Genomic DNA, 27,144 nt, shown 5'->3' with positions numbered 1-27,144 from the left:
GGCCTCACTCTTACAAGAACACTGTCATGTACACTTTTTTTGTTTAAACCATGGAAAAAAGGGAGGCTTGGAATCACTCTAACCAGCGATCTGAAAGAGACTTGGTTCAAATGGGGGGGAGGGGGAGGAGCAGAATGATGGACTAAATAACCACTGTAGGACAAAGCAAAGTCACGTTCCTAGCTCCCAGCTCCCAGCATGAGCCCATCTACCCCATCCAGCTTAGCTTCAGCCCGCTGTCTGGGCCCACTGTCCGTTTTCCAATAGCTTTATCAATAAAGTTTTTCTTAAGGGCTTGAAGAAGCCTGAAAGAGGTTACACCGCCCAGAGTTAGTTCGGGCAACTTCCCGGGAGGGAAAACAAGTCTCGCGAGATTTGGTAGCAGTAGGTCACTGGCGTGCAAATGTGCAGCTGCTATCGCGAGATTTGGCAGGCGGAGGAGGAGCTGTCGCGGGCAGCCGCCTCACAGCGATGGCGGCCGAGCAGGGCCGGCCGTGGTGGTGGCTGCGGCTACGGTCGGAGGCTGCAGTTGTGGCTGTAGCGGTGGGCGGCGGGGGCCTGTGACCGGGAACCATCCCCGGATCCGGGCACCATGAGCCAAGGCCCTGCCGCAGGGGAGAGCAGCGAACCCGAAGCAAAAGTCCTTCACACTAAGCGGCTTTACCGGTGAGAGGGGCCGGGGCGTGAGTGCAGCTGCGGAGGGAAGTAGGGGTCAGCGAGGGGTGGGGCCTCTGGGCGGGCGGTCCCGGGTGCGGGGCTGGGGTGCGGGCGAAGGAGGAGGTGCAGTTTTGGAGGGAGCTGGGGGCGGGGGCGGGGCCCCAACTGGGTTTGGAGCTGAAAGAAGGAATTGGGTGGGTGGGAGGTTTGATGGAAACACGTGGAGGAATCCCCTCCGCGGTGCGCGGCGAGCTCGGGGCGGGCACCCAGCCTTGCGAATTTGGAGTAAGAAGGTGGGAATGGAGGGGTTGGGAAGGTAAAGGGTGAGGTCAGAGATGGAGAAAAACCCAGAGGAGTGTGGTGCTAAAAACTCTGTAGGACTTACTGGGAAGAGCCCTGAACTGAAATCAAGAGAACCAGGTTCTCTTGCCATCTCTCACTGTGTGACCTTGGGCGTGAGCTTCCTCATCCTTAAAAGGAGAGATTTGGATTTGATATTCTCTGAAGCCCCTTATGGCTCTAATTTTGGGGAATCTGAATGAAAAGAAAGGCCGGAATACTGTGTTGGACTGGAAGAGCCATGAAGGACTTTGAGTTCAGAGTGTTCTTAGGTCATGAGAGCCCATTTTGGGGCACCTGATTCCTGCCTTCCTCCCAACCTCATGACTACAGTCTTTGGCCAGGCAGCTTACATTCTTGGTTTCTGATTTCCACAGTGCTACTCATACTCCTCAACATCTTCAGCCCTCTGTTGGGAACAGGCCGGTATGAACTCTTCCCACCCTGGGTCCAGGATTTTTTGTGTGGGGCAGCTGGAACATGGGCTGTAGAACTGGATCGAAATAGAGTGAAGCATAGAGATCAAGTTGGGTTTTCTGCTTTCTAGTAGGGAGTGCAGTTTTCATTTGACTCAGGCTCTACTGAACAGAACTGTTTGCATGAGAAGACTACCCTCAGAGCCCTTGGCCCCATCTTCACAGTGAAAGAGTCAAGAGCATGTTGTCTTTTCCTCCTTTGAGTAGGCAAACTGTCTGCTCTGGCTTTATAAGTCAGAAGATGAGGGAGTATAGGCTACTTTCAGAATAGAAAAGTGATCCAATCCAGCAACCCCTGGGCTCCCACTATGAGCTGCCCCAAGCAGTCCTGGCTGGGGGGTGGCACATGTGCCTTGTCATGCTGCTGATCGTCAGCATTGCCTGTCAGTGTTTGCAGGATTCCTTGTCTCCAGCTTTTGGTATTGGCTCTGGTCATCCTTTTAATCATTCTCAAATGTAGTTCTTTCTCAAGTCAGCACCTTCACAGGACTGACTGATTTGATTTAATGTGTTGGCATGTGTGCTTATATGTGTGCATATGGGTATCTCTGCCTATAATTGTGTGTTTTTGGCTTTGAGCAGGGTGGAAATGTGGGCAGCAGATCTGTTTTTATTCTTTATTACAGCAGTGGTGATTGGTGGAAGGAAGTGGAAGAGGAAGGTCTGATTTCTCTGCCCACTATAAATGTGTTGTTAGACTATGAAATTGTCACTTTGAGCTTTAGTAAATTTGGGGCATTCCCATAGTGTAACTGTTTACAGAAATGAATTTCTGAAATGTTTTAAGCCCCTCAGAAGAAAAGGCAGCTAGAGAAGAGATGCTGGAAGGGATACAAGCACCAATTAATTAATTAGGCCAATTAACTTTATTTTTAATTATTTTTTAAAAGTATCTTTATTGATTTCAGAGAGAGGAAGGGAGACGGAGAGAGAGATAGAAACATCAATGATGAGAGAGTTGTCATGGATCGGCTGCCTCCTGCAGACCCCCCAACTGGGAATTGAGCCCGCTGCCCAGACATGTGCCCTCACCAGGAATCGAACTGTGATCTCCTGGATCCTAGGTTGATGCTCAATTGCTGAGCCACGCCCGGCTGGGTGCCAATTAACTTTTTAAAATATTTTTTTCCCTTTTTATTGATTTTAGAGAGAGGAAGGGAGAGGGAGAGAGAAACATCAATGATGAGAGAATCATTGATTGGCTGCCTCCTGCACTCCCCCTACTGGGGATTGGAGCCCACAACCCAGGCATGTTCCTTGACCCAGAATCAAACCCTGACCTACTGGTTCACACTTGTCAACGCTAAACCACTGTGAGCCACACTGGTCAGGGTGTTTTTATTTTTTAACACTGTGTTTGGCCTGGGATTACAATAGTGAATGAGACACAGGACAGTTTTTGTGATTTTGTTCTAAAGGAGATTACAATTTAGTGGAAGAGTCTGTGGTCTGATGGAGAATGGAGAAGAAAGTCCTGAGTCCTTTCAGGTTTTATAATTTGCAATTAGAACTTGTTAGAGTAGTGGTTATTAACCTTTTTTGGATTGAGAATCTAAGGAGAGCTCTGGAACCTGTCCATAAAAATGCCCACACATATATACACTCCTTACATCTGCCTATGGCACTTAAGTTAAAAGCCCTGCCCCTGGGGACTGAGCTGGTGTAGAATAACGGTTGCCTGATGCTGCCCTGGCATCAAGGGCCAGGCTGGCTAAAAGGGTTTGGCTCCCATCTCTAGGCGGCCCAGAAGGTGTTTGGAGAAATGCTGAGCTCTCGAGGTTGCCTGTTAGAAGGCCTTGATTACCATCCCACTCATTCATCTGGGTTCTGGTGATCACTTTTCCCTGGAAAAGGCAGCTTTTGGTGGTGTATCACCTGAGCCACCACAGGGTGCTCACCTGCTGTGGCCCACTTTCCTCAGCCCAGGAGCATGTTTCAGTATTCTGAAACAATCTTGGTTTTAGGAATCATCACTCCTTGGTTTTGGTTGCTTTTGTGTCCAGAGCTATGCCTGATTTATCTGTTCCCACAGCTGCTGTTTGTCATCCTCTGGGTTTTACCCTTCCAGAGATGACACCTACCTCTGATACTTCTTAGCCATCCATAGAGTTTCCTTGGCCTTTTCTGTTAGTGTCTGCAGTCTCTTCCTCAGCCTCATATCAAGAAGGATGGGGATTCATACTTACCTAACACAACTATGTGTGAGGCACTGTTATGAATGTTTTCTGTATTAACTAATTTAATTCTCACAAAGTAGGTGATAATGTTATTTCCATTTTATAGATGAGATAACTGAGACATAAGGAAGTTAGGTATTTTGCCCAGGACCACATAGCTGGTAAGGATTAGAGCCAGGATTTGAACCCAGGCAGTCTGGTTCCAGAGCCTACATTCTTTATTAAATAATTCCTTCAGCAGAATCCAGGAGACCTTAAGACAACCCTCCACCCTACTTTTACATACCCCACTATTCCAAAGCAGAATTTTATACTAGGAATGCCTTTCCTTTGTGTCAGAGATAGTAAGCCCGTACATAATAATTTATTCATTCCTCCATTATTTATTGAATGCCCACCATGTACCGATACTGTATATAAATTATTTTATTTAGTTCTCACAACAGTTCTCTGAGGTAGCTGCTGTTATTTTCTCCATTTTTATGGATGTGGTAACAGAGGCTTAAAGAAGTCAGGTAATTTGCTGCCCAAAGTTACAGAATTAGTAAGGCACAGCCTGGGTTCAAACCCTAGATTTTCTGCCTGGGATCACAACCTGTGCTCTTTCCATGGAGAGGGTCTACCTTTCCATATCACAGGATTTCTCTTCCTTGACACTGTTGACATTTTGGGTGGGATAGTTATTGTGGTGGACTGTCCTGTGTATTATGGGGTATCTAGCAACACCCACTAAATGATGCTAGCAACTCCTGTCCCTCCTACCCTGAGCTGTGACAATCAGAAATGTCTTTGTCATTTCCAGATATCCCCTGGGCAGGCTGCTGTATCAGGATGGAGACTGTTCATCTTGTTTTGTACAGAGCCCAACCTGCAGCCTTCTCATTTCCCCACCCCTAATTCTTTAGCTTTTCCTCTAGGTCAGTGCCTTAGCATCCTAGGTGGACGATACACATGACTCGGGCTGTTCACCTGTATGTCTCTGCAGGGCTGTGGTGGAGGCTGTGCATCGACTTGACCTCATCCTTTGCAACAAAACCGCTTATCAAGAAGTGTTCAAACCAGAGAACATTAGCCTGAGGAACAAGTAAGCTGGAGACTCTAAATCACAGATCCTTACAGTTTCTCTATCTCCTGAAACCCTGTCACACAGACACATGTTATCTCTTACCTCATGTCCTCCTCATGGTACAGTAATGGACTCTGAAGTCTCTGGCCCTCCTAAGAGAGGAGATGGGGTCCCTCACTCTGTTTTCAGCTTCTACATCTAATACACTGGGGCCATAGAGTGGCATTTGAGTTGGGGAATTGGCCGTACTGCACAGTGAAAGGAAAAAAGGGGGAGACAGAAAAGCAGAGAATAAAGGAGAGATGGATGCAGGGAAAGAGAATGAAGCTTATTAAAATTCTTACTGCTCCTGTGTATCTTTTGGGGCTCCTACTGCCTTCTAGCACTGCTATTGTCCTGGGTATTACTGACTGAACCTGGATGTCTCTTGGGGGGCAGAGATTTGTCAGTAGGGTGTTGACAAATGCCTCCTTGCCCTCAGTTCTTGTGCCCTTCACCAAGGAATGGGCAGTCTCTCTCATGCTCCTGTGCACCCTTCCAGGCTGCGTGAGCTCTGCGTCAAGCTTATGTTCCTGCACCCGGTGGACTATGGGAGGAAGGCTGAGGAGCTGCTATGGAGAAAGGTATACTACGAAGTTATCCAGCTTATCAAGACTAACAAAAAGGTAAGGGAAGATCCTCGGTCTTGGGAAGAAATTTGTCTAAAGAGGGGAAGCTAAGGAAGGAAGAGACAGATAGGAATGTGGGCCAGAGCATGGTTGGAGATGGGGGAGCCAAGGAAGAGATGTCAAAATGAGGAAGGGCATTAGATAGAATTAGGATTGGGGAAGGAGGAAAGCCTGATCCCAGATGGGGAGACCTCAGGGAGAAGTAGATGTAAGGGTGTGGGGGTAATTTGTGATTGAGAGGAGATGTGGATAAAGTTCCAGAGCTAAGAAGAGACGTTTATTTTCTCAGTGAGATGAAAAAGGTTATGGGGGTGGAGTGGTACTCTGAGCTTGTTGCTTAGCCAGCCCCTTCTCTTTCCAAATCTCTAGCATATCCACAGCCGGAGCACCTTGGAATGTGCCTACCGGACACACCTGGTTGCTGGTATTGGCTTCTACCAGCATCTCCTTCTCTACATCCAGTCCCACTACCAGCTTGAACTGCAATGCTGCATCGACTGGACTCATGTCACCGACCCCCTCATAGGTTAGTGATGTCTGCAAGGTGGACTTCCGGAGCAAGTTCATATGCCTCCACCTCTGTTCTTATCCCTCAGGGTTCATGTAGCTTGTGACCCAGCCAGACAGAAAGCATTTTGGCAAGACTTACAAATGGTTCATGAAGTTTGAATTTATCCAAAGAAGCATATGGATTAGGGTGAAGATCTTAAGAAAAAAGAGAGACCTCTCTTGGTCTGGGATTGTAGACTGAGGCAGAGTTAGGAGGAGGGAGGGGATGATCTAGCACTGGAAGATGGTATTAATAGAATTTGTTTTTTCCTCACAGTTGGATTTGGCTGTTACTGTTTCTTTGAATTTCAGAGATTGTTTCCCAGTGTTTGATGAAAGTATTGAAATTTTTAGAAATGTTGGGGATATTGTGGACATTCTTTCAACATAATGCAAATCCTTTTCAGCTGTCTCAGGTACCAGCAGCTGTAGTTTACCGCCTTTTCTAGCAGTTTTCTCTTCAGTCCGGCCACCCTGTAGTGCTCCTTCCCTCCTCCTCCAATTCCCTTGGTTTTTCTATACGCCCTTCTTTCCCCTAGCCCTACGCCCCTGTCCTCACCAGGACATAGACATTGCATGCCAGAGATGGAGACTGTGTTCCTGCCTCCATACGGAAGCATTTTCTGGTTAGAAGCACAGCATAGCGCTGTATTTTGTGCATTTGAAACCATCATTTAAAAACAACATTCATCTGAGACAGCATGCATAGGCTTTACGCCAGATGGCCGGAGGGTTTATAGCCTAAAAAAGATTAAGAGCCCTACTTCAAAAGGTTGGTTCCCCACATCACTTTAGTTTTTCTTTTTATTGATATTTTCTCCGTTCAGGCGACTAAGAGATGTCTCTGTAGATAACATTAGGAAGGGCTTTTCAGAATGGGAACTGCACACTCACGAGAGTGGTTGCAAGGTGGAGTAGATAAGAGGATGGTCTCTGGAGCCAGACTGCCCTTTGAATCTTGGCTCTGTCACTTACCCACTATGTGACTGTGATTTCCTTAGCTATAAAGTGGGAATAAGTAAGAGAACTAACCACCTTGTGGGGTTGCTGTGAAGCTCAGCTGAATTAATATGCGAGACACTTAGACCAGTACCCAGCACTTGGGAAACTACCTCCCAAGGAGCTCAGGCTCTCTGAACTGAAGTTACAAGGTGGTGACAGCCTGGCCACTACCATCCTCAGGCAAGGCAGGTGTACATTGTCTCCCAATCTGCTGCCATCTCCTCTGTGGTCCTCTTCTCCTAGGCAGAAGCCAGGAGCGTTTACCTTGATCTCATTCACATTCCATTCTTCCTGGGCAAGTTTCCCTTTTTTACCCAAACCTTTTGCCTTTATGTGGGGATCTCCTATCCAAGGCACCCATGACTGTCCTGACACTTGAGCCTCACCTCTTTGTCCTTTCTAGAAGTCTTCCTATGATGACCTTTTATATAACCTTCCCCCAGGGAGCTATCCTGGGTTGAGGACCCTAGCCCTTCTCTTCCAGTTTCTTCCTGTCCCGTGAATGAGTCTTACCTGCAAACCTTTGTGTCTCTATGTCCAGGATGAGTGTCTTCTCTGTCCCGTAAGACAATGTTCTAAGACTAGCCCTGGATTCTTGAGTTCCTTTCTCACCTTAGGAAAGGTATTTCCCTGTAGGTAGGGGAAAAGGGATGGGCTCATAAATTTCTCTTTCTCTCTCAGGATGCAAGAAGCCAGTGTCTGCTTCAGGGAAGGAGATGGATTGGGCACAGATGGCATGCCACCGATGTCTAGTGTACCTGGGGGATTTGTGTAAGAATACAAACCTTTCATTTTCTCTATTTAGGCTACAAGCTGGGCTCAGGCTGCTTCAGTTGTTAGTACCACCCTTTACATGATTAGAGAGCAGTAGTAGTTTGGCTCTGACAACTCTCCTTTTTGTCTGTTTACAATGTTCCCTTCTTTTCACTGCTCTTCTGTGAGTTGGAGAGGATCAGTGAACACGGGAAGAAGGAAAATGTTTTTGAACTTTGAGAAAGGGTGATAACTCAGTTTCAGTAGTGTTAGGAAGTTTTAAATTTCTCCTTTGGTTTTTTTTTAAATCTCCATGGACTCCTAGAGGAATTGAAGTCAGGCCTCAGGGAGGACTTACTTGCCTGACAAATGTTTCTCAGAATGGAAAAGTACTCTCTTTATGGCTTCTGGGTCTCTAGTCCTAATAGACAAAGGGTCCTCATTAGGCTGCTGGTATGTGGCTGTTGGGGACATTATCTTTTGTTGACCAGCGTCTCCTCTTCCTCTTCCTGCCCCAAGCCCACCCTGGAACCCTCAGAATCAGCTGTTTCATGTCAGACTGACCAAGTGTCGTTAGTAATGTCTTCTCTCTAGAATTGAGCAGGTTGCATTCCAGAACCAAGTAAGAGAGGTCTTTCCAAGTAATCATGTATGCTGCAGCTTCTCTTCATTGGGAAGAGATCATCAAAAAGGCCTGTTTATGCCTGGCTGGTGCTCAGAGGTTGAGCATTGACCTATGATGCAGGAAATCAAGGTTCGATTCCCGGTCAGGGCACTTGCCCAGGTTGAGGGCTCGATCCCCAGCAGGGGTGTGCAGGAGGCAGCCAATCAGTGACTCATCATTGATGTTTCTGTCTCTCTCCCTCTCCCTCTCTCTGAAATCAATAAAAATATATATTTTTAAATAAAAATTTTAAAAAAGGCCTGTTTACTTTACAAACACTAAATTGTCTTTACATTTTGAACTTAGCAGTGAGGAGGATAGAGTTGAACAGTTTGCCCATAGACATGCACATTTAGACTGTGCCAAGGAGCCCTGGCTGGTGTGGCTCAGTTGAGAGAGCATCATCCTGTTGCACTGAAGGGTCACCTGTGGGACTCTGGGTTGGGGCACATGCCCAGGTTGAGGGTTTGGTCCCTGGTTGGGGTGCTTACCAGGGGCAACTGATTGATGTTTTTCTCTCTTTCTCGCCCCCTCTCCCTTTCTCTAATATCAATTTTTTTTAAAAAAAAAGATTGTGCCAGAGAGCCCTGGTCGGGTAGCTCAATTGGTTAGAGCGTTGTCCTGATACACCAAGGTTGTGGCTTTGGTCTCCAGTCAGGGCACATAAAAGACAACCAATGAATGCATAAATGAGTAGAACTACAAATGTCTCTCTCCCCCTCCCTCCGTCCCTCCATTCCTCCCTCCCTTCCTCCCCCTCTCAAATCAGTAAATTAAAAAGAGAGAAAGATTCAAGTAGCCGGCCTCCTAGTTCAGGTGTCTTCCTCCCAGGCTCTTATTACAACTCCTCAAAGTGGGCTCCCAGATGAGGGAGGTTTTTCTGAAATATGGAATCAATGCGTTTCTCTTCCCTCCTGTCTCTCTGCAGCACGATATCAGAATGAATTAGCTGGCGTAGACACCGAACTGCTAGCTGAGAGATTTTACTACCAAGCCCTGTCAGTAGCTCCCCAGATTGGTAAGTGGACCCTTGCTTGGGCCCCTCAACCCAGCATCATTTTCCAGGAGGAAGACAATGTTGAGATGGCAGGTAGGCCATGCTCACTTTCCCCTGGGTCCTTCTCTCACTCTTAAGTTCTTTTGTACTTCACCTTGGTTATGCATTTTCCCCCTTGTAATGTGAACTCAGAAGATGGTAGAAGGGGAAGAGAAATGGAAAAGTCTTGAACTAAGAAGGAGGGAGGCAGGAGAGAAGGAAGAGAGAAGATGGCTTTCCTTTCCCTGAGGTCTGTGTAGAAAGAGGAGACTACTTCATCTGCCCCATGGGAGACACAGTGAAAGAAGGGGTTAGTCTCCATTACAGGGAGAAATGGGGATTGGAGGAAGGAGAGATCAGAGGTGAGAAACTGAGTTGGGTGAGGGGAGAGGACTCCATGGAGTTCTGTCAACCTTGGAAGAGTCACAGCTACCGCTGAAGGAATGACACCCATTAATGCTGAAATCCTTGGCCTGCCAGGCAGGAATAGGCTAATGGGAAGACAGTCTATAATCAATAATCCCCTGGAGGAATAAGATTAAGCTGCTCATCACCTGGACACCTGCAGACCCAACTCTTCCCCCCCTGAGTTCTCTAATCTTAGCTTTGGTTGGGCCTGGCAACTTTGGGTGAATGTTGTGGCTACAGGCTGTGTGACTTTTCTCTCTCCCCAGGAATGCCCTTCAACCAGCTGGGCACCCTTGCAGGCAGCAAGTACTATAATGTGGAAGCCATGTATTGCTACCTGCGCTGGTGAGTATTTGCCACTGTTTCCCCAGCCCTGTTTTCTTGTCCATGCCATTCCTGCTTTGTTTTCTCTCTTTCCTTCTCCCTTCTCTAGCTCTGGCTGAATTGGGGGAATGCTAAGATTGAAGGATTCCTCCTGTCGAGGCACCCTGGCACAGTCCTGCTGCTTTTTACATAGCCACCTGAATTTGTAGATACAGGGCAGCTAAAATAGCTGTCCACTATATTATGCAAAATGTAGGACTGCTGTCTTGAAGAAGGAAATACATTTGACAGAGTTGATGAAATTTTACCAAAGTAGCCTCGGGCAAGAACCTCAGAATTATAGAGTTGTAGTGTTTTGAGATGACAGTGATGATAGTGTGGGGGACCAGTTTCTCCTGATCTGACACAGCTCTTATGATAACATTTTTAAAAATAATTTTTAAAAATGTAATCCTCACCCAAGGATATTTTTAACATTGTTTTTTAGAGAGAGGGAAAGGGGAGGAAGGAGAGAGAGAAAGAGAAGCATTGATGTGAGAGAGACATCAATTGGTTGCCTCCCATATGTGCCTGGACCAGGGCTGAGTATTAAACTTGCAACCCAGGCATGTGCCCTTGATCTGGGAATCTAACCCATGACCCTTCCATGCTTGGGCCAGTGCTCTAAACACTAAGCCACACCAGCCAGGACTTAAAAATAATTTTTTATTTTTAATTACAGTTGAGGTACAATATTATTAGTTTTATTTCCTCATTTGTACATATGGACAGTATTAGGGTACAGTATCTGACAATAGTTTGATGCTCAGTATATATTTGCATTTGAATGAGCGTTATGAGGCTCAGCTGAAATGTTGTATGTAAATATCCTTGCACATAGTAAATACTTGCTAAATGCTATCTGTTAAGTGCCTGTGCTTTAAAACAGACTAAGGATAATGTATTTCAGGGATGGTAACTAAGTTAAGTTTGTAACATAGAATAGGATTGTCTCATTTTTAGATATAGAGGATGTGTAGACATCATCTTTACTCTGATTAATCTGGAAGTGTGTATGTGTGTGTGTGTGTGTTATCAGGAGAAATAGCTTTTACTCTGAGTGTATATGGAAAGGGAGGCTGCCTGTATTTACTAGAAACATTGTTTAGGAAAGCCCTGGCAGAGTGATGTTCTCTCCCTACCCCCTACCTCCTGTGTCCCTGCCAACACTCAGTAGCTTGCCTCTGTGTCTCCTTCAGCATCCAATCAGAAGTGTCCTTTGAGGGGGCCTATGGGAACCTCAAGAGGCTGTATGACAAGGCAGCCAAAATGTACCACCAGCTGAAGAAGTGTGAGACTCGGAAACTCTCTCCCAGCAAGAAGCGGTGAGTGAGGCCTGTGGGAAGGAGGCGCTCTTTCTACATTTGGTGCTGTAGCACGATAAGGACTCTGGAGCCATTCACCATTTACCCTGGGCTCCTCTCATTTCAGATGTAAAGACATTAAGAGGTTGCTGGTAAACTTTATGTATCTGCAAAGCCTCCTGCAGCCCAAAAGCAGGTGAGTGGAAGGGAGGATAAGCAAGAACTGTGTCCTGTGAGCCCGTCTCTGTGGCAGCTCCTTACAGAGGATGCTTGAGGGGGGAGTAGGCTGCTGAACTCTGCTTCTCAGGTGGATATGCTCTAGCCAGTTAGCCTTTTCTCGGCATCCCTCACTGTTTTGCCCAAGAGTTCTGTGCCCGTTCTCTGGGCAGCTCTTCCTCTGGCACAGAATGGGCTCTTACTAGATGTTGAAGGAGCAGCTGAATGGAAGCCCTCTCACATCCCTTCTACTTTGTGCCTGTCCTTCACATGTTATTTTGTCTGCTTTAGAGATCAGCCCAGCACCAAGTTCCCCTGCTCTGCTCTGAAGCGTTCCCTGAAGGACTCCTTAGTCTTTGACTCCGTTCCCAACTCTTTTTACCTGCTCCAGCCTCCATCACTAACCTCCCCTATTATTCCTGCCCTTTCCGTAGCTCTGTGGACTCCGAGCTGACGTCGCTTTGCCAGTCAGTCCTGGAGGACTTCAACCTCTGTCTCTTCTACCTCCCCTCCTCACCCAACCTCAGTCTGGCCAGTGAGGATGAGGAGGAGTATGAGAGTGGATATGCTTTCCTCCCGGACCTTCTGATCTTTCAAATGGTCATCATATGCCTTATGGGTGTGCACAGCTTGAAGAGAGCAGGTAACTTCTGGGGTCTCTCTTTTCTCCCCCACTGGCTTCTGGTATCCTTGCTACCCTTTTCTGCAGCTTCTTCTTTGTAAACTTCCTTCCACAAGCTGCCCCTTCACTACTGTGTCACTGCTTGTCTGTGGGAGAGTAAGGGACAAGGCGCCTTACCCTAAAGGACCTCCTGATGAATGAACAAGGCAGCAGCATATTCCCTTCCCCTCCTCCTCACTCCCTTCCACAAACACTCCCCCCCCCCCCCGGCCAGGACCCAGGCGGACACCAGGGTCAGTTCTGCAAACTTCCCTGGCAGAGTTGTATATAGAACAAGGTTGGAAGGAAGGAAAGGAGAGGCAGGGCTGGATGTAAAGGTGTTTGGGGAGAAGCCTGTGTGAAGGCGTCAAAGCCAGGGAGGAGGGGATGGGATGAGGAGACACTTATGTGAGGAAGCGCTGGGTGAGCTGGCACATTTTAGATGACAGGATAATAGTGCAGAGACCTGAGAAATTTTTTTTACCTTAGAAGAAGCTTTGAGAGGTAGGTAGATCCTTGGATTGAGAGTAGGTGATACGGGGTTGGAATTAATGGTTCCTCCTCCTCCTCAGGGCCCTGGGCCCCTAATGCCTGACTTTCTTGGCTTTAGGATCCAAGCAGTACAGTGCAGCCATTGCCTTTACCCTGGCTCTCTTCTCTCACCTCGTCAATCATGTCAACATACGGCTGCAGGCTGAGCTGGAAGAGGGTGAAAATCCTGTCCCGGCGTTCCAGAGTGATGGCACAGGTACAGGCATGGCAGAGGGTGTGGCTGGAAATGTGAGCGTGCAGATTGAGGAAGCAGAACACAGGCTTGGCGGGGTGGTGTTGCCCAAGGGCACCTTCCAGCTTTCAGCCTCCAGTTTGTCCCTAGGCCCCACCTGACCGACCTCTTTCCACAGATGAACCAGAGTCCAAGGAACCCTTGGAGAAGGAGGAGGAGCCTCCCCCCATAGCACCTCAAGTGGGCGAGGTCAGAAAGAACCGGAAGTTCTCCCGCCTCTCCTGCCTCCGCCGCCGCCGCCACCGCCACCTGCCCAAAGCTGGTGATGACAGTGACCTGAGTGAAGGCTTTGAGTCTGACTCAAGCCGTGACTCAGCCCGGGCCAGTGAGGGCTCGGACAGTGGCTCCGACAAGAGTCTTGAAGGTGGGGGAACAGCCTTTGATGCTGAGACAGACTCAGAAATGAACAGCCAAGAGTCCCGATCAGACCTGGAAGACATGGAGGATGAGGAGGGGACACGGTCCCCGGCCCTGGAACCCCCTCAGGCCAGGTCAGAGGCTCCTGAGTCCCTCAATGGCCCTCTGGGCCCCAGTGAGGCTAGCATTGCCAGCAATCTACAAGCCATGTCCACCCAGATGTTCCAGACCAAGCGCTGCTTCCGACTGGCCCCCACCTTCAGCAACCTGCTCCTCCAGCCCACCACCGAACCCCACACCGTGGCCAGCCACAGGCCCTGTGTCAATGGGGATGTGGATAAGCCCTCAGAGCCAGGTATTTGGTCCACTGTTCATCATTCTGCTCTTCCATACCATGTCTGCGCCCCCATGCCATGAGCACTCACCCCCACCTTTGCTGCCTTACCTTTGGTCCTCTGCATAGCCAGGTGTTTTCCTGAGAACCCCCTCTCCTCACTTCCTCATTCCCAGCTCCCAGCCTACTTCGTAGTTTTATTTCTTTCTCCCTTCACCCTGCCCTGTGGGTTTGGGGTTTGCCTCTCCACATGACAAGTTCAGCTATGATTTCTTCCCCTGGCGCCATCCCAGGTCCTGCCAGGGTTCCTGGAAGTTAGAAAAATCAGCACCCACCAGGGCAGGTTAGAGACTTACCTTCTGGGGATCTTCCCTGCAGAGGGAGCATCTAATCAGCAGCAGTAGTGGGCACTACTTGAGGTTACTGTCTACTCTATGCCAAGCACTAAGCTGGACTTCTTTCGGGTATTGTCTTATTTAACTTTTATAGCAATCTGGTGGTGGAATAGTTACCATCCTTCATTTAAATGCTTTACCTCCAAGTTGCTGTGCATGGTGTTCTCTTGGTCTAGAGCATATTTTTCCTCTCTTGTCCTGAGATTGTCACTAATTTTTACTTGCTATATAGATTTTAGATTAAAAGTTATATGATCTGGGATTCCAAAGTTAGGTTAGATTTTCTTCCTGTGGGCTCCTGTAGCCTCTGCATTTCTGCAACTTTCAGCCCTTTCTCACTCAGGTGAAATTATCTATTGACTTGTCTGTCTCTCCACTAGTCTGTGAGTCTCTTGAGGGCAGGATAGTCTATGTTTTATTCTCAGTACCTAACACAGTACCTGGCACATGAGTGGGACTTAGTACATATTGAATGAATAAGAGAAATGAGGAAACATGCTCAGAGGTGGAGTGACCTGCTCAGTGTTCTGACCTACAGAGTTGAAGATGTAAGAGCTAGAAGTAGTTATTTTAATTCTGTGCCCCTGTTCTCCCTCCCTGCAGCTTCTTTCTGTCTGCCCTGCCTTCTAGCTCAGAGTAGGCACTTCATAAATCCTGTTTGAGTAGAGCTGTAGACCAGACTCAGATTAGCTTGAGTCAGAAAAAATATTTTAAAAGGCACCAGGCTCTTGGTTTAAAAGCAAGCAGTTAAGTTAATGGACCCCACCCTGGCCAGTGTGGCTTAGTTGGTTGGGTGTTGTCCTGTGCACAGAAAGGTTGCTGGTGTGATTCCTGGTTTGACTCCCTGTCAGAGCATATACCTGGGTTGTGGGCTCGATCCCCAATAGGGGGTGTGCAGGAGGCAGCTGATTGATATGCTCTCACATTGATGTTTCTCTCCCTCCCTCCCTCCCTCCCTCCCTCCCTCCCTCCCTCCCTCCCTCCCTCCCTCCCTCTCTCTCTCTCTCTCTCTCTTCCTCTAAAAAAAATAAAATAGTTATTGGGTCTTGAAAAATTAGGCAGGAGTCTATAAGTGAATTCCCTATCTTTCATGTCAAAATTCTTTGAAAGAGTCCAGGCAAGGTCTCCCCCTCTCCCCCCTAAGCTAAAACCTTTTGTCATGTACCTATTAGTCATCCCAGTTTTCTTCACACCCCCTCCCCCCCAGCCTCTGAGGAGGGCTCTGAGTCAGAGGGGAGTGAGTCCAGTGGGCACTCCTGTCGGAATGAGCGCAGCATCCAGGAGAAGCTTCAAGTCCTGATGGTTGAAGGCCTGCTTCCTGCTGTGAAAGTCTTCCTGGACTGGCTTCGGACCAACTCCGACCTCATCATTGTGTGTGCACAGGTGTGTCACTCCACTGCCCTTTTTCAGGCCTCAGGACATTGGGGGAGGGCGTCAGTCAGGATGGGGCCTAGGAATCCCATCCAGTGGTCTGGTAAGAATTGTTGCCAAGCATTCCTTCTCTGCTGGGCTCTTACACGTTCTATGGACCTGACCTTTGCCCTGGAGGAGCCTGTGACCTGGAATACAAATTGTGTGGATGGAAAAGTGAGAGAGCTGCTTAGTCTGCTTTGTATCTCCAATGCCAGATGTGGTGCCTGTTATTAGGATTAATGTTGACGAGAGTATTTGTTCAGAGAGTCTTGAGAAAGGAGAGCATACTGAGTAGTGACAGAAGAGATAGGACCTAGGGAATGGTGGGATTTTCATACAAGGGTTGAGAAGGTGCTTGTAGTAGGGGGAACAGCTTAGGGCATAATCCTGCAGCCAGAGCGAATGATGTCAGGGACTGGCTTGGAGGCTGGCGGGGGCAGTGGTGGCCTTCTTCTCGGGTTCAGAATCTCAATCTTGACAAGAGCCTCTAGTACCTGGAGTCTTTTATTTGATGTTACTTTACCCTACTGACACACCTGCCCTGTGTGGAGGTCCCTTCTCCCTGCAGGTTGCCCTAGGTGAGACAGTGGTCAGGGCGCAGCACACCCTTGGGTGTGTGCTTCTGTCTGATGACAGCTTAGTTACTTAGTCACTGTTTGTCATGGAGGAAGGTGTGGTAAGACAGAGATGTGGGGTCACATCCCTGAGCTATGTCCCAGTGGGCATGGTGAGGGGATGTTAGATGGGAGAAGCTTCCTCCAATGCTCTGGCTTTTCCCACCACCAAGAGCCAGAAAGTCCTTCTGGTCTCATGCCTTTTTTTTTTCGTGAAGCCTTCAGCTGCTGGTGAAGTTCAGCAAGGCTCCGTGCCCCCCTTCATTCCTCACAGGACCAGTTCCTGGTTTCCAAGTCCTCCACAGGCCCCCCTTGGCCTCTCTTCATTGTCTGTCAAATCCCTCTAGGCTTGTGACCACAGCCCTCAGGCCTCTCCAGTGCAGTGCTTTTCTTGCTCGCTGCCACCCCCCCACACTGCCCTGGCTGAGGGCCTCTTCTGCCTTCTCTCCCCAGAGTTCTCAAAGTCTGTGGAACCGCCTCTCTGTGTTGCTGAATCTGTTGCCAGCTGCTGGCGAACTCCAAGAGTCTGGTGAGTGAGTCCCTGGCACTGCTCTCCTTGCCCCTCTCCCTCATTGGCCCCATGAAACCCATCCCCCTTCCTGGTAACCTGGCCCTTGGGGTAAACAGGTTAATGGGATTCACTGCCAAGCCTCCCTTACACATAGCAGTCATTGTGGTCTTGGCCTCTCTGGTTTCTCACCCCAACACTGCCCTACTGTGGGCAGGTGGCTTGGTCTGCCAGGGAGTATACTCCCCGGGGATGGCAGTAGAGGGCAAGAGCAGAGTGAGGGGAGCCTGCAGGCTAGCCCCAGGCACTGGTGTCATACTTGTGCCTTGGTCATTGAGAATCGACCTTGACCTCCAGAGTTCATCTGCCTGGCTTATTCCTTCCTACCATCTTCCAACTGGCAATCTCCACCTCTCCTTCCATTGGAGCCTCTCCTCTCATTTCATCCTAATATAATTGCCCTGTGGTCAGGGAGCCTTAATCTGAGGTATCCTGGTTCTCCCCACCTGCTCTGTCCCTCCAACCCTTCCAGCTTTGGGCTTCTAGAGCTCTGCCTGACAGCCTCATGTATTTCTCTCTCTTTCCTTTCCTTCTATCTCTCCCCTTAATTCTTTCCCAGGGGTATGTCCTATCTTATTAGCCTGGGAATTGCCATAGGACAAGGCAGTGTCCCTCTGCCTGGGGGCTCCCACAGGACAAGTAGTCTCATGTGTCCTCTTTCTCCCCAGGCCTGGCCCTGTGTCCCGAGGTCCAAGATCTTCTTGAAAGTTGTGAACTGCCTGACTTCCCCTCTAGCCTGCTGCTCCCAGAAGACATGGCACTTCGAAACCTGCCTCCCCTCCGGGCTGCCCACAGACGCTTTAACTTTGACACGGACCGGCCCCTGCTCAGCACCTTAGAGGAGGTGAGGACATCATTTCTTAGGCCACAAGATCTGTTAATCAGACACAGCAGCAAAGCAGGGGCTCAGAGTTGGAGGGGCAGGCAAGCATCCCTCCCATCTAGGCAGGGAGAGTGTCCTGGGGGTTGCAGGCTGTGAGTCCTTTATTCAGGGAGCCGTTTGAGATGCCTTTCCTTCTTGGCAGGATGTCCTTGCACAGGTCTTCTGCTGGTAGTGTCTTCTGTTGTAGAACAAGCCTTCCATCCCTTTATCCGTCTTTTGTAGAGCACAGAACAAGTGAATTACTGGGGCTTTGAAATCTTTTATCAGTCTCATTCTACTGTGGGCCAATCCTCTGAGCCGAACATCAAACAGAGAGAGCTAGAAGGGCATGTGCAGTCCACTTAGTCCGGTGACTTTCACCCTTGAATCTGTGTCACCACATGGGCCATCTGGGGGCAGCAGAGGGAAGCCAAGCAGACAACTCTCCCAGGCTTCCTCCCCGCACCCTAACCCCAACACACACACCTTTTGGTTGCTCCCACTCTCTCCAGAGCAGCTTGGCTTTAGTCTGTTTATATTTTAGGGTTCTAAGTAAGATTTTTGTTCGATGCAGAAGAAGGGTCCTGTTGACAAAAAAAAAATAAGTTGGAAATGTTGATCTATTTCAGTCCCCTCATTTTACACCTGAGGAACTGAAACTTGGAGGAAGAGGGATGGCATTAGGAGCCAGATCTCCTCACTCCCAACCAGTGCCCCCGGCCCTCCTCAGCCCGAGTTCTGACTTTGTTCCTGCAAGTCTCCTTGCCCTTCTTGGGTACTCCTTCTCTGGCAGCTAGAGGCTTTGGGCTCTGGTGCTCCTCTTTCCCCCACCCCACAGATCATGAGCCTTTCCAAGGAGCACTTGTTGCTGAGGTCTTGGCACAGTAGGGAGGCAGGAGGGCAGGAGCTCTTGTGGGCAGCCCTGCTCAGCTGGGCTGGGCTCCCATGTCTCCTCACAGACGGTCGTGCGAATCTGCTGCATCCGTAGCTTTGGCCACTTCGTCGCCCGCCTACAAGGCAGCATCCTGCAGTTCAGCTCAGAGGTCGGCATCTTCGTCAGCACTGCCCAATCTGAGCAGGAGAGCCTGCTGCAGCAGGCCCAGGCCCAGTTCCGCATGGTGAGTCAGCCCCCCGCTCCAGGCCCATTCGGCTCCCATTGGGCTCACTGAGAAGTCATGGTAAGAGCCTCAGACTGGTAGCCCTTGACTGAAGACTGTGGCACATGGGGTTGGGGAACCGAGCCTAGGGAAAGAGGAGGCAGGGGAGGGAACTAAGGGATGGGCTGATGGACAGGAATGAGAGTTGCTTTGAGCAGAGGCAGCATGGACTGGACCAGTATCCAGACTGCCTGGGGGTTGGGGGCCTTCTGTGTCACCTCCTTGTCTGTGAATTGAATGAGTCAGGGAACAGTAGAATCAACTTTAGGGGGTTGTTGTGATGACAGAGTGATAGTACCTGTAAGGTACCTTGCACACTATCGCAGCAAATGCTCCTTTCCCTTCCCTTTCAGAGGGATGAAGACTGAGGAATGGAAGGGAATAGAGGGATCTTGGTATCAGACACCGTGCAGGAACCCTCCCATTCCAGACTTGAACCCATCCCACAGAGATCCCAAACAGGAGGAAGTAGCCTGTTACCTCTTTTCCATTCAGTAATTCATTCCATGAATGTTTATTGAGAGTCTGCTCTGTGTCAGAGCCATTGGTATTCTGGGCACTAGGGTTACAGCCCTGAACAAGACAGACCTTTCTCTTGTGAGGCTGATACTTTGTGAACAGTCTGGTTCCATGATGGGGCCTGCACAGCCCTGGGTGTGTTGTCCTCCCTGAGCTAAGTGGCACCAGTACATTTGGGATAGTGGTGTGGCGTAGGAGGCATGGCCCACGGGCTCGGCAGTTCCCTCCCCTATGTTCTTCCCTACCTACTTCTCTAAGAACCCCCTTCCTGCAGATGGTCTGCTTGTCTGGGAAGGGGTACAGGCTCCCCAGAGACTCCTTGCTGTTTCAAAAGCAAGGACATTTTGTTAAAAACAAACCCTTTGTGTTAAGGCTTTTATTACTGTTCCATAGGGGAAGACACCGGGGGGTTACAAAAATAACTGTGGGGAAATTACACAGTTTCAAAAAATGTTAAAGTTTTTGCAGGCATTTCCTTTAGCCTGAAATTCTTGAAGACTCATCCTGGGGGGCAGGGAGTACCTGAGAGCCCCTCTCATGTGGCATTAGACACCACAGGCCAAGCTGGATGTGGGCCACATGCCTGCTGAGGCTGCCTCCTGCTCTGCCTGTCACAGGTTTGCACCCAAGGGTGTATTCCCTAGCAGCAGCAGTGTGGTCATCATTACCATGCCATCTCCTGTTGTTTCTCGAGAGCTTTTTATGTGCAAAGCCTGATTTGCATGTGATATCTCATTTAACCCTTGCAGCAGTCCTGTGAGGTGGGTGCTGGGTCCTCATTTTATAGGTGAGGAAGCCCCAGGACTCTGGAATTAGTCTGAAATTGTCTTGTTCTAAGCTGCTTTGGTGCTCAGCTTTTTTGCAGGCCAGGTAGGCACCAGAAGCCGCTGCTCCTACTTTCTTGTGGCTCCAGCATCTATCTGGTTTAGGGACCTCTCTTTTCCTTTTGGGACCTTGGTTTTCCCCTGATGAGCAAGTCAGCCCACATCTCTGAACTGCTTGACCAATTACCGGTAGCAGAGCCTGGGATTCATGTACCTCTGCTCTTCCCGGGTCCAGGTGGATCCCCAGTTACCTGTGCTGGTTCTCTGGGGCATACTACTTACCCAACTGCCCCCATTTCCGTCTCTGGAACATGGGTTTCACAACTCCAATTTTAGCCTAAAAGTAAGATTCCTGGACTTGATTTCTCTGGTGAGAGGAGGGGAAGTTTGTCTACAGTGCTCCACTTCCTTACCAGTCTGCTGACAGGGCCTGTAAGAAAGTGGCTAGTTAGGCTCTGGTCTTCTTTCCTTCCTCTACTAGTGTTTCCTCTTGGCATTTTGGGCCGGGCCACTCTTTGTTGTGCAGGACTCTGTGGGGGGGGTGGGAGTGGGGATGGATCTTGCATGACTGTAGTGTAATTATCAAAACTAAGAAGGTAAAGAATGGTACATACTATTAACTGTAGACTTTATTTAGATTTTACTAGTTTTTCCACTAATGTCTATTTTTTCTTCCAGGATCCCACATTACATTTGGTTATGTCTCCTTAGTCTCCTCCAGTCTGTGACAGTTCCTCAGTCTCTCCTTGTCTGTCATGACTCTCACACTGCAGAAAAGTATTGGTCAGTTACTTTGTAGAGTGTCCCTCAGTTGGCTCTGTCTGGTGTCCGCTTATGATCAGAATGAGATGATACATTCCAGACTCATATTTTATTTTATTTTGTATTTATTTGTTTGTTTGTTTAAATGTATCTTTTATTGATTTCGAAGAGAGAGAGAGAGAGAGAAACATCAATGATGAGAGAGTCATTGATCAGGTGCCTCCTGCACACCCCCGACTAGGGATTGAGCCCATTGTGGGCATGTGCCCTGACCGGGAATCAGACTGTAATCTCCTGGATCCTAGGTTCTGCTGAGCCACGCCAGGCTGGGCCAGACTCAAATATTTTAAAGCACCACTCTGAAGACGCCACTTGATTCATCACAGGGCCTTCAGGCTCCCCATATCTTTTAGGATAAGTTCCCATCTAAAGCCTCATCTTTTAGACCATGTTAAGGAATTTGGACTTCACCCAGAAGACAGGAAAACCATCAAAGGACTTTAGTCAGGGCCGTGATGGAATATCAGATGGTTTTTGGAAGATGCCTTGGTTACAGGCAGGAAAAATGGATTGGGTTAGAGGCAGAGACCAGCAAGGAGGTGGTTATAATAGTCAAGGTCAGAGGTGCTGGCTTAGACTATGATTGTGCAGTGGAGATGGAGGGATGCAGAAGGATTTGAATGATTTCTAGAAGGTACAATCGACAGAACTGGGAAGCCAGTAACTGTTGGGGCTGAGAGAGAAGGAAAAGCCACACCCAACTCAGCTTTCTGACTTGGTTTATTTCCCAAGTTGGGGAGCACTAGAGGAAGAAGAGCAGGTTTTGAGGAATGGGTGGGGCTGCCAAGTAGGCAGTTGGATATGTGGGTCAGGGTGGTAGGTCTGGGCTGAAGCTGCAGCTTTAAAAGGAATGGGCAAATGGATGGTGATTGAAGGCGGGCATGAGGGGGCATGGATGGTATCCCCTGGGAGGGAGAATGCGTTGAGAAGAACAGAGGGGCAGAGCTCAGACCCCAAGGTACAGGGGTCCTGTGGGATGACGATGCCCACTGTCTGCTCCATCCCTCCTGGGTGTTGGAAGAGTGAAGAATGTTTTTCTCCCAGGCTTCTCTTCTTTTCACTTAATGGGATCAATAGAGAGCTGACTGTATGAGGACATACCTACTTCAGGCCCCAGAATTCTTGGTCTTGATTGCTGGAGAAAGGAATGTTGCCCCAACTCCTTGTCGCAAGCCTAGCACTTGGCTCTTAGCACTTGTTTTTTCCCCTCGTAGGCACAGGAAGAAGCTCGGCGGAACAGGCTAATGAGAGACATGGCCCAGCTACGCCTTCAGGTAGGAAACCAGAGCCGGGGTGCTCCTCCTACTCTTGATCTGGTTATTGCCTAAAGCCATCGGCAGATCCTCACCCCTCCAGCTGCACCCTGTTCCCCTGTGGCCGTCCCTCTGCCCGGATTACCACCTCCTGGCCTCCTAGGTTGCCCTCTCAGGGCCCATTCTTCAGAGTCTTGACTCCTCTTGCTGCCTTCACTTCTGTCTCTTTTTCTTTACTTTAACCCTGTTTCTATTTTTCCTTCAAGGCCATTGTAGGAGGAGTCCCCTGTCCCTGGGGCAAAGGAGTCCCCATAAGAGCCCCTTTGAGTAGTTTTCCCCTGCCCAGGCTGTGGAACCCATACAGCTCCACTCATTCTGCCTTCTCTCACCAGCTCGAGGTCTCTCAGCTGGAAGGGAGCCTACAGCAGCCCAAGGCCCAGTCAGCAATGTCACCCTACCTTGTCCCTGACACCCAGGCCCTCTGCCACCACCTCCCCATCATCCGCCAGCTGGCCACAAGTGGACGCTTCATTGTCATCATTCCAAGGACAGGTGAGCATATTGGGAGGTGGGAGGACAGATGAAGTGTGGCTAAAAGAAACTAACTCTGGGCTTGCAATTGAGAGACCCTTTTTTGGAGCCCAGTTTATACACAGTGGCCTTCGTCAAGTCCTACTACCTCTGAACCTCAGTCATTTCATCTGTGAAACGGGCATGATAATCTGTTAAACCCTGTCTCACAAGGTGGTTGGGAGAAACAGATGAGAATATCTAAATGAAAGCACTTGGTAAATTGCCAAGTACATGAGTGGCAGCAGGTCATACTTTGAAAGGACTTCAGGAGCCCTGTCAGAGCCACTGTCCCTTCTTTTCCTGCAGTGTGTGCTGGAGGAGCTCAGACTTCCTGCAGAGAGCCCCATGTCACAGTGCTCTGACTTCATCTCTTTTGTCCTTCCCCTCCCCCTCTTGCCCACTAGTGATTGATGGCCTGGATTTGCTGAAGAAGGAACACCCAGGGGCCCGGGATGGGATCCGATACCTAGAGGCAGAGTTTAAAAAAGGAAACAGGTGAGTGCAGGCCTGCTAGACCTGTGCTGAGCCCCATGTCTGTCTCCCAGACAGGTGTTTGTGTTTTACTCTTACCTGTGGATAAGACACACGCTTACAGTCCCTACTCTCAGTTTACTCACCGCTGGAGAGGGAAACCAAAGACATAATAAGTCAAGGTCTTAGGTGCTGAAATAGAGGGTGATGGGAGGAGCCAGGAGCCCTGCAGGGAGCGCTGACCTGCTGTCCATTTGCCTCTGGGGCAAACATGAGATCAGCATCTCGGGGAGAGGGGGGCAAACCCCAGCTTCCAGCTATGGGCACCTTGGTAAGAGTTTTTCCTGCTTTAGGTTTGGGACTGGTGATCAGGTTTGCTAGGGTGGGAGTGCTTTCCTTGGGGCTGCCTGTGGCTTCCCACCTCCCATTGAAGCCACCCGTAGCATGTAGGTGCTTAGCCCCACAGGCCTTTCCTTCTGGCCTCCCTGCTAGCTGACACCCCATACCTCCCTCCTCCCCCCCCCGCCCCCACATCTGCCAGGAAGCTGCACAAAGCCTATTTGTTTGGACCTTGTCTCCAGAAGCCCTGACTTGAAAAGCATCTGCTGCTTCTCCCCTCCCGGCTCCTCCCCCTGGGAGGAACCGAGGAATTGATGTTATCAGGAGGAAAAGCGAGCCAAACGCCAGGAAACTTCGAAATGGCTCCCAACAGACCTGTGATGGGAGAGATGTGCCCCCTCCCTGCTCCTGTAGAACTGGGCCCCTGAGCCACAATGGTCTGCTTTGTGTGAGGCGCCCTTACTCTTCTGCCCCCAACCTCCACTCTCCTGTGTCCTTTGTAGGTACATTCGCTGCCAGAAAGAGGCGGGGAAGAGCTTTGAGCGACATAAATTAAAGAGACAGGATGCAGATGCCTGGTAAAGTTTCAGCCCCCACCCCTAGAGCCTCAGATAGCCTGCCTGCCTTGTTCATCTGTGCCACTCCCCAGGGGAGCAGTTCAGGGCCAAGGAATTCTGACACGGGTGGCAGGACCAGCCTGGGGCCTTCTGCAAGTCTACCTTGAAGGAAGACGTTGCTTCAGCACCCAAGTCCCTGGGGCCTTGAAATGCTTAGGCTTGGTGTCCTCAGTGAGCCTTTGCCTGCTCCCCGTAGCACATCCCCCAGTACTAGCTTCCAGAACCTGCTGTCTTGGCTGCCTGGTTGCTCTTGCTTCCTGCTGGTGCCTTCCCTGCCCCTAGCTTCCCCTGTGCCCTGGAAATCCTGGGGTTCAGGCTGTGCTAATGCTGGGGCTTGGCCTCTCTTCCCCCTCCCCACCAGGACTCTCTATAAGATCCTGGACAGCTGCAAACAGCTGACTTTAGCCCAGGGGGCAGGTGAGGAGGACCCAGGTGGCATGGTGACCATCATCACAGGCCTTCCACTGGACAACCCCAGCGTGCTCTCAGGCCCTATGCAGGTGAGTTATGGGGTGAGGTGAGGGGACTGTAATGGGGACGAGGTACCGGAGTAGGCTCCCTCCTCAGACCTGCCAGGCAGTTGCCCTTTCCCTCTTCCATCACCGCTTACCCTCAAAGACTTGTTCCATAGTTCAGGAAGGGACTCACCCATCTCTTTCTTCCCCCCTTCCACAGGCAGCCCTGCAGGCCGCTGCACATGCCAGTGTGGACATCAAGAATGTTCTGGACTTCTACAAGCAGTGGAAGGAGATTGGTTGAGACTGACTCCCAAGCCCTGCAGTGGGGCTGACTCCAGATCTCTCCTGCCCTCCCTGGCTGCCAGGACCACCACCTGTAGTCACCCCACCACACAGACTCACGCACGCACTCAGGAAGGAAGCCCAGCTGCACACAGGCTGAGGGAGGGCCCAGGAGCCAGTTGGGAGGGTAGGGTCCCCCTGTTGCCAAGATGACGTCAGGAAAGTGAGGAAAGTATTTGGAGCAGGAGAGGCCTGTGGGCCCCTAGTCAGCCTTCCTGCCTCAACCCTCCTGCTGTCCCTAGAGGCAGGTGGCAGGCATGGGTATCTGCATTTCATCGGAGTGATTCCTGGACCTCTGAGGGGAAGGGACGGCAGAAGAGGCCCTTCCTCACCCAAGACATGGGTTGGTTGGGGTTAGGAGTTTGGACCCTCCAGCCCTGGGAAAAGAGTGGGTAACACCAGACATCTGGGTGGTTTTCTGCAGGCCCTTCCCCTCCTCAAAGACTACCCATTCTCATTTCCCCTTGTGGGCTGGGCAGCTCTGGAGCTTTGGAGACTCTTAAAGAAGAGGGGCCAGGGGCTGGCTGCACTGATAGCAGGACCCGGGCTCGCATCCCCTCCTCGTGCTGCTGGGGCTGTACACCCAGTTGCCCCACTTCTGCTTTCCGTCTCCCTCTGTCTAGCTTCCAGGGCAGGGAGCAGGCCTCACCAACGGCTGCAGGCAGTTTGGCCTATATGCCAGTGAGGGGTCTTGTGCCCACCAGCCCCACAGTCACCATGCTTTGTGCTCTTGGTTGCTGTGCTGTGACAGAGTGGGATGCCAGTAAGAGGAGGGGGGTGCAGTCTGAGGCCACCACCCCCTTGACTAGAGAAAGGAGAGGCTGCCTGAAGCTGCCCGGTCAGGGGCCCTAATCCTGATGGGCTTCCTACTTCGCCCTTCCCCAGGGCTGAAGGCCTGGTGGGGCTGAGTATGGGGCTAGCTTTTGGAATGTGGAGGTGACTGTGGGAGCAGAGATCATGAATAGCTCAGGACAATGAATGGAGCAGCAAGAGCTGGGCTGTGGGTGGGTGAGTTTGGCCAGGATTGCCTTGGCCCCTCCCCCTGGGTGTGGAGGGTGGGGGATCTCAGCTCAGCTGTCCCTCACCCCAGAGCTAGCCCAGCTTCCCAGGCTGTTCTCAGAGGAGAGCAGGTTTCCTGCCTCCTTCCTCCAAGATAGCAAGTTTGGGACAACCTGGGGGGAATAGGGTCACCCCCACTCCCAATCCCTGACAGACTGAGACTAAAGCATCACTTAATAAAGACCCCTGAAGCCCACTCCCTGTCTCCTGGTGCGTTTCTGTACAGGTTTATTGGGGTGTTGGAGATGGCATGCTAAAAGTGGCATTTTGGAAAGGTTTCTTCAAGGTGGACCCATTGAAGCAAGAAGTTGGCAATTCCAGCAAAAGCTCCTGACATAGTTTTGTGACATTGTCAAGTTCATTGATCCTGTGAACTGAGCTGGTGCCTTTGTAAGGGTGATGGGTGAAAACAGTATTTAGAAGGACACAGCACTGCCTGGGGCTGGTTTGCTGTCTCCAGCTGGGTCCTATGAATCAGAGAAACTCTTCCTCAAGGGGAAAGGGGGATGAGCCTTGAAACCAAACTCATCCCTGTCCATCTGCAAGGGCTGGCACCTCAAGTGTGTCTGGGGAGGAAGCCTGGCGAATCCCTCGTAGTTGAACCAACATTTGCTAAAGGCATTTACTCTGGACTCCGCCCAGCACCAGGTGCTCAGAGGCAGTGAAGCACAGTGAGGTGGTTTCTGATGCCCAAGGCCAGGATTTGGAATTCTCTGCCCAGCCTATGGCAGAGCCCACCCTCAACTCCTAGGAGAACTGGAACGGTGGCGCAGCCAGGTCTGAGGGCGCCTGCATCACACTGGCCGCATCCTGGCTAGGCCTCCAGCCTATTCTGGCCAGTGTGATCTCAGTGGGTTTGAGTCAGGCTGGAGGGGCTGGCTGTGTGCAGAAGGCCCAGTGAGCTGCCTGCTAATGGGGTTGGGCCACCCTGCGCTGCTCCCTGGAGGCTGGACAAGGCTGGGATTGTTCCCTGGCTCCCCTTTGTCTCCCACTCCCTGACCAGGCCTGGCCTGCTGGCCTGCCACTCTCCTCTCCCTCCCGTTG

General features: G+C 50.2%; 1 protein-coding gene across 2 annotated transcripts; it reads left to right on the top strand.

Moving 5' to 3' along the window:
• Positions 1-481: 481 nt before the first annotated feature.
• Positions 482-26,296, top strand: SMG5 (SMG5 nonsense mediated mRNA decay factor). Of its 2 annotated transcripts, XM_087827976.1 has the most exons (23): positions 482-666; positions 4,635-4,733; positions 5,257-5,380; positions 5,753-5,909; positions 6,472-6,558; positions 7,616-7,705; positions 9,280-9,369; positions 10,062-10,140; positions 11,358-11,483; positions 11,590-11,658; positions 12,113-12,321; positions 12,950-13,087; positions 13,242-13,835; positions 15,417-15,592; positions 16,690-16,765; positions 17,473-17,648; positions 18,626-18,784; positions 22,203-22,262; positions 22,634-22,793; positions 23,219-23,309; positions 24,128-24,202; positions 24,603-24,741; positions 24,917-26,296. In XM_087827976.1, the coding sequence occupies exons 1-23, from the start codon at positions 593-595 to the stop codon at positions 24,998-25,000; spliced, it is 3,132 nt and encodes a 1,043-aa protein (XP_087684102.1). In that variant the 5' UTR covers positions 482-592; the 3' UTR covers positions 25,001-26,296. The 2 variants fall into 2 exon arrangements, with proteins under 2 accessions (XP_087684102.1, XP_016077055.1); XM_016221569.2 differs by lacking the exon at positions 6,472-6,558.
• The last annotated feature ends 848 nt before the right edge of the window (positions 26,297-27,144 follow it).

This window comes from Miniopterus natalensis, chromosome 19 (genome assembly GCF_054644295.1).
Source record: "Miniopterus natalensis isolate mMinNat1 chromosome 19, mMinNat1.hap1, whole genome shotgun sequence".
In the NCBI taxonomy this organism is placed as follows: domain Eukaryota; kingdom Metazoa; phylum Chordata; class Mammalia; order Chiroptera; family Miniopteridae; genus Miniopterus; species Miniopterus natalensis.
The sequence above is the reverse complement of the archived record's forward strand: the minus strand, read 5'-3'. Positions and strand labels throughout refer to the sequence as shown.

Excerpts from the sequence above, each read along its gene's own strand:
- SMG5 (XM_087827976.1), top strand. The coding sequence starts at position 593 with ATGAGCCAAGGCCCTGCCGCAGGGGAGAGCAGCGAACCCGAAGCAAAA. Across the intron at positions 4,734-5,256 it reads AACATTAGCCTGAGGAACAA|GCTGCGTGAGCTCTGCGTCA; the intron begins GTAAGCTGGAGA and ends GCACCCTTCCAG. Across the intron at positions 5,381-5,752 it reads TTATCAAGACTAACAAAAAG|CATATCCACAGCCGGAGCAC; the intron begins GTAAGGGAAGAT and ends CCAAATCTCTAG.